Source organism: Cervus canadensis, chromosome 30 (assembly GCF_019320065.1).
Source record: "Cervus canadensis isolate Bull #8, Minnesota chromosome 30, ASM1932006v1, whole genome shotgun sequence".
NCBI lineage: Eukaryota > Metazoa > Chordata > Mammalia > Artiodactyla > Cervidae > Cervus > Cervus canadensis.
In genome coordinates this window covers 4,617,484-4,623,262 of record NC_057415.1, presented here as the reverse complement: position 1 = coordinate 4,623,262, position 5,779 = coordinate 4,617,484, and the positions used below count along the sequence as shown (strand labels likewise).

General features: G+C 56.0%; 1 protein-coding gene across 1 annotated transcript; it reads left to right on the top strand.

Moving 5' to 3' along the window:
• The first annotated feature begins 940 nt into the window (after positions 1-940).
• On the top strand, positions 941-5,348 carry NKX2-6 (NK2 homeobox 6). Its single transcript, XM_043453215.1, has 2 exons — positions 941-1,217; positions 4,723-5,348. The coding sequence occupies exons 1-2, from the start codon at positions 941-943 to the stop codon at positions 5,346-5,348; spliced, it is 903 nt and encodes a 300-aa protein (XP_043309150.1).
• The last annotated feature ends 431 nt before the right edge of the window (positions 5,349-5,779 follow it).

The window sequence follows — 5,779 nt, the reverse complement described above, 5'->3', positions numbered from 1 at the left end:
GACAACTTTAGGGAGGGTAAATTAGGGGAGGAAAAGAAGGAACTTAGAGTCGTGAAAGGTAAAGTGAGCCCCTGTCTGGCACCTACACCGGGGAGAGGGCGATTCCTTTCCTCATCTCCACCCACTCGATAGCCTGCAAAGAGGCCAGAATCTCCCTCGGCATAGCTCCTAAAAGCCTTTCTTAGCTCCAGGGCTGAGAGGTCCCTCCTGGGAAGTGACAGATCTTTGTTTCCCGCACCCGACTCGGCTATAAATGAGGCAGTTCCACAGCAGTCTTGGCCGTGGAAAGTCAAGACTCGCTCCTCCAGGGTCCAGCTTCTGCTCCCTGGAAGGAGCTCCCAGCCTCTTGGCTCCGACGGTGCGCGCACTAAGACTCCGGCTTTCACATCCAATCCTGCGCGTGCCCAGAGATCTCGCTCTAGAGTTTTCCAGCCGTGTCGGGAGGGACCGACTTGGGTTGTAGAGCAAGGGTTCCACCCCCATCTCCACACACTTTCTAGGAGAGTCCCGAGGGACCCATGGTTGACTTCGGAAGCTCTGGTTTGTAATGTATTCACATTACATGCGAGCCGCGCGCACTCTCTCTCCCCTTTTCCTTGGTTTTGAGAACCCAAACCTTCCGGAAAGTGGCTGGAGGTTGGTGAGAAATTAGGAGGGCGAGAGAAGAAAGGACTGCGGTGGGTGGGCGGCTGGCCGGCGGGGAAGATGCTAAGTTAACACGTGGGTTCCGCAGGAACCAATGGGATTCCGCGGTTTTGTCACTCGGCTCTCAGGGTCAATCGTCTGGCAGGGATGGTCCAGAGGAAGGCGCGATCCGGGACGCTGGGCGTCTGTCGCAGATCTTGGGTCTGCGGGGCCTGCAGCGACAAAACGGAAAGCTCTGGGCGCTCCGCTCTGTGGGGACCAGGGACGCCCCAGCCCCGCCCCCGCCGCCTTTGGGATGTTACTGAACCCCGTCACCTCCACTCCCTTTTCGGTCAATGACATCCTGAGCCTAGAGCGTGAGCATCTCAGCCCGGATGCCTTGCAACTCCAGAGGACACGGAGGAGCCCGGAAAACTTTCAGTACCTGCGAGCGGTCCCAGAACAGCGAGGCTCCGAGGTCCCCAGCATCCGGAGCGCAGACAGCGAAGACAGGAGGCAGGAAGGGTCGGAGCCTTCCAGGGGTCCCAGTGAGTTAGTCACAGAGATGGATGCTGAACCGGTGGGTGAGCCAGGTGAGTACGAGCTGGGGCCTTGGATCCTACAGGGAGACCAAGGAGTGGGGTTGGATCATTACCAATTGGCGTTTGGGGGGGACACTCATCTCCTGGTCTTCCCGGCTCCTAGGGCTAGCCCCATTTTTTTTCACTCGAAGAGTCAGAAGGACTGGACTCTCAGCCCCCTCTACCATCCCCTCCAGACTTCCTAACGAAAATAAGGTCCTGAATCTTGGGGTTTCACTATTTCCACAGCCTGTCCTACATGATTCCCGGAAATACATCCCCCCCTACTCACTGAGGCAGTTTCCAGAAACTCCAGTTTCTCTTCCTTTTTTAAAATTGATTTTTAATTGGAGGATTATTACTTTACAATGTTGTGTTGATTTCTGCCATACAACAACAGTGAATCAGTCATAAGTACACATATATCCCCTCTCTCTTGAACCTCCCTCACACCCTACCCCTCTAGGTCATCACAGAGCATAGCTTCTTTCTTACAGCAAAATCCTCTGCAGTATCTTAGCTGTGCTTCATCACCACCAGCTTTCCCTGCCATCTCCTAGTCTCTCTCTACTCTAGACCATCTGCCAAAAGTGTAGCCATCAAAACAGTGGGGCGCTTTGGGAGAGGAAGCTCTTTTAGGCTCTGGGATCAGTCCCAGCCCAGTCTTTTTTGGAGCTTGCTGAGTGGCCAGCCCAGTCGTTCCTCAGACTGCAGCTCAGTAAGGGCAGCTCGAGTTTTAGCTGCTCTGGGAGACAGACGATCCCAGCAGAGTCTCAGTGTCTGGTCTCTGAAGGCACAACCTGTACGTTGGCAGACAGACCCAGGGATCTGCGTCCAGCTGCAGGAAGGGAAGAGGTGGACAGGGCTTGTGATGGGTTGGCTCCTGCCATCTGGGAAGCTTTGGCAGGGGAGACTCGACAGTCTGAGGGGTGAAAAAGCCACTCTTCCTCTTGCCAAACTCTGCGTCTCAGTTCACAGCCTTCATGCAGGTCTGGGGGCTTCAGGAGGATCCTCACAGGCCCAGTCTCCTCAGCCAAGCTGTGCCACAGCCACTCTCTTTGAGCCTCAAACTGACCACATGAAGAAAATAAAGATGCTCATTTGGAGTTAGAAGACTCGAGAGCTCCTTGGACTGCAAGGAGATCAAACCAGTCAATCCTAAAGGAAATCAACCCTGGATATTCATTGGAAGGAATGATGCTGAAGCTGAAATTCCAACCCTCTGGCCATCTGATGTGAAGAGTCAACTCACTGGAAAACACCCTGATGCTGGGAAAGATTGAGGGCAGGAGGAGAAGGGGACGACAGCGGATGAGACAGTTGGATGGCATCATGGGTTCAGTGGAGTTGGAGCAAACTCTGAGAGATACTGAAGGACAGAGAAGCCTGGAGTGCTGCAGCCCATGGAGTCGCAAAGAGTCAGACACAGTGTGACTGAACACAACCCAGCAGCAGCCAGGAGCCTGGAGAACAGCATACTTGGCTGTGTTCTTAAAGAAACCTGTGAATTTTCTGCAGCAGACTCTAAGCCCTCAACTCCCCCAGTGCTGCTCAGCCAACTGACCTTTGATTTCGGCTTTGCCAAAGAAGGGTCACACTCCTCTGACCATTGCTGTCACCTCGCAGCTGAAGACACAGAAGCGCGCTCGTCCGCTGCTGTTGCACCTGGGGCAGAGACAATGAGAAGGGGCCGGGCTCCAGGATCTCAGCCCGGGGCCACGGCAGCCACTGATCACTCACAGAAGGGACATTCCTGGGGAACTCCATCCCCACCTTGCTTTCATGGACACAGGGTGACAGGGACTCCAAACTGTGACTAGGAGGGATTGGGGTGGCCTGAAGCTCCTTGGCCTGAGTGGTCAGCAACTCCCAAGTGGGGTCTTGCTGGCTCCACAGAGTCACTGAAGGCCAGCGGTTACATTTTGATTTGCCAAGAAAACAAACCCTTGTCAATATTTTTCCTCTTTGCGGGGAGAGACGTTCTCAGTTTGTCTGAACACAGGCTTCGCTGGAGGAAGGTCTTGTTTCCTCAGTCTGAAATGCCATCCCACAGGAGACTGTGCCAGCTGGCTGTGGATTTGAGTCGGTTCCGACAGCACTGGGTCTAATTAGGAGCATCCTGCTCTACCTCACCATACACATGCACCACTCCACATTCCGGTTTTCTCCTCTCATGAATTTCATGAAAACTTTAGCACTGCCTCCCTGCTTGTTCTTCCTCTGTGGCTCAGTTGTGTCTGACTCTTTTCAACCCCATGGACTGTCAGCTGCCAGGCTCCTCTGTCCATGAAATTCTCCAGGCAAGAATACTGGAGTGGTTTGCCATTTCCTTCTCCAGGGGAATCTTCCTGACCCAGGGATAGAAACCGAGTCTCTTTCGTCTCTTGCACTGGCAAGCAATGCAGGCAGATTTTTTATGACTGAGCCACCTGGGAAGCCTCCCTTCTTATCCTTGGGTAAAAACAGAGCTTTGCCAAAATAGGAGAGATGTAGGATAAAAGCAAAGGAAGCTTGCATTTTGGCCGGCTGGGCACAGCTGCCCTGGGGTGATCTTTGGGAGCTCTGCCTCTTCCAAACAGGAAGTCAGGGAGGAGCCAATGCCACCTGCTTGCCAGGGAGGTCTGAAAGAGAAAAGAGCCCACTTTAAAAAAAAAAAAAGCCAAATGTGGATCTCAAATTTATATACCTGCAAAGAGAACCTTAGTTTCTAAGCCAAGAATCAGGAGCCAGAAATTATTTTGTTTTGTTAATTTGGATTACAAAGCATCGTGTTCCAGAAACATGGGGTGGGTCCCTGATGACAAAAGAAGCAAGGATGCCAGTAAAGGTGGATAGCACTGGAGCCCCGGAGCGTTAGAAGCAGGGCCACAATGGATAACCAGGCTCTCTCTCTTTCTCCACCAAGAGCAATCTAAAGTTAGTCTCTATCGAATAGACTGGCAGCAAATGTTTCCCCAAACTTACGCACACCTGAGAATTGCAGTCAAAGTGAACAGCCCAGATACAGACATTCTAAGAAGAAAATGAAGCTTAGAGTCTTGACCAAGAGTCTACCTTTGGGGGAACGGCTGTACACTGAGAAACACAGAGAGTCACAACTTGCATTACGCTTCCGTGGTGGCTCAGTCGGTAAAGAATCCGCCTGCAACGCAGGAGACCTGAATTCAATCCCTGGATCCAGAAGATCCCCTAGAGAAGGAAATGGCAATCCACTCCAGTATTCTTGCCTGGACAAATCCCATGGACAGAGGAGCTTGATGGGCTACAGTCCATGGGATCGCAAGAATCAGACACGACTTAGGGACTAAACCACTAGCACCAATCATCACCACAGGTACAAAAGAGACAACTTGAGGGAAAGGAACATTTAGAGCGACCTGGGACGGGGTGAGGGGTGAGCAGAAGGAAGAGACCGGCGCGCAAGGTGAAGGCTACCAGGGAGGAGGGGCGTCCCTTGGGAAAATCGCTCCGGTGAGCCTTAGGCTGGCGCTGACGGTGTTCCCTCCTGTGCTTTTAGAGCCCGTCCTCAGCGAGGCCTCGTTCCCCGGCGGCGGGACCCGGGTTCCTGAGCGCCACGTGGGGGACAGCGGCGGCGGCGCGCGCGGGGACGGCGCAGAGCGTCCCGCCGCGCGGCCCCGGCGGAAGCCGCGCGTGCTGTTCTCGCAGGCGCAGGTGCTGGCGCTGGAGCGGCGTTTCAAGCAGCAACGGTACCTGTCGGCCCCAGAACGCGAGCATCTGGCCAGCGCGCTGCAGCTCACGTCGACGCAGGTCAAGATCTGGTTCCAGAACCGACGTTACAAGTGCAAGAGACAGCGCCAGGACAAGTCCCTGGAACTGGCGGGCCACCCCCTAGCGCCGCGCCGGGTGGCGGTGCCCGTGCTGGTGCGCGATGGCAAGCCCTGCCTGGGACCCAGCGCGCCCGCTTTCCCCGGCCCCTACGGGGCGGCGGCTGCGCCCTATTCCTGCTACGGCCCCTACGCGGGCGCTCCCTACTGTGCGGGCTACGGCGGCGGCTACGCGGGCGCACCCCCGGGTCCCGCGCCCCCAGTTCCCCAGGCCAGTTCGGGCTTCGGCGCAGGTGGGCCGAGCGCCAGCCCGCAGAGCCCTCTGCCCGCCGCGCTGCAGGGTGTCAGGGCCTGGTGAGGCGTCTTGTCTCGGATGTCACCCTGACCAGAGGCTCAGTCCCGCCTCCCCGCTGTCCGGTCGCGGCCGGGATGAGGGACCGCCGCCGAGGAGGAAGCAGGCGACCCGATGGCACTTCTCTCCCGAGCGGTGCCTGGGACTGCGAATTGCCCCCCGGAGCAGCCCTCCAGCTGAAGGCCCTGGGGGCGATCTCCTCCCAAAAGACACAATGCCAGGTCTCCGCCAGCCGCCCACCCAGCGACACCGGGAAGGGGAGAAGCAGAGCGTGGCTGACAGTTTCGGGGTCAGAGTAGACTAAGGCAGGAGACTTTTCAAGCCTCAAACCCAAGGGCTGCGAGGCTTTTTCATTTGTGTGCGGCAGCCCCGGAGGATGGCGAGATGACGGGGTTGCTGACCCCTCAATTAAAGGCAACAGGCGGGGCAAGAGGGAG

What these genes read in the sequence shown, in the direction of transcription:
- NKX2-6 (XM_043453215.1), top strand. Translation starts at nt 941, where the DNA reads ATGTTACTGAACCCCGTCACCTCCACTCCCTTTTCGGTCAATGACATC. An exon ending in TGAACCGGTGGGTGAGCCAG is followed by an intron (nt 1,218 to 4,722) that starts GTGAGTACGAGC and finishes CTGTGCTTTTAG; the next exon opens with AGCCCGTCCTCAGCGAGGCC.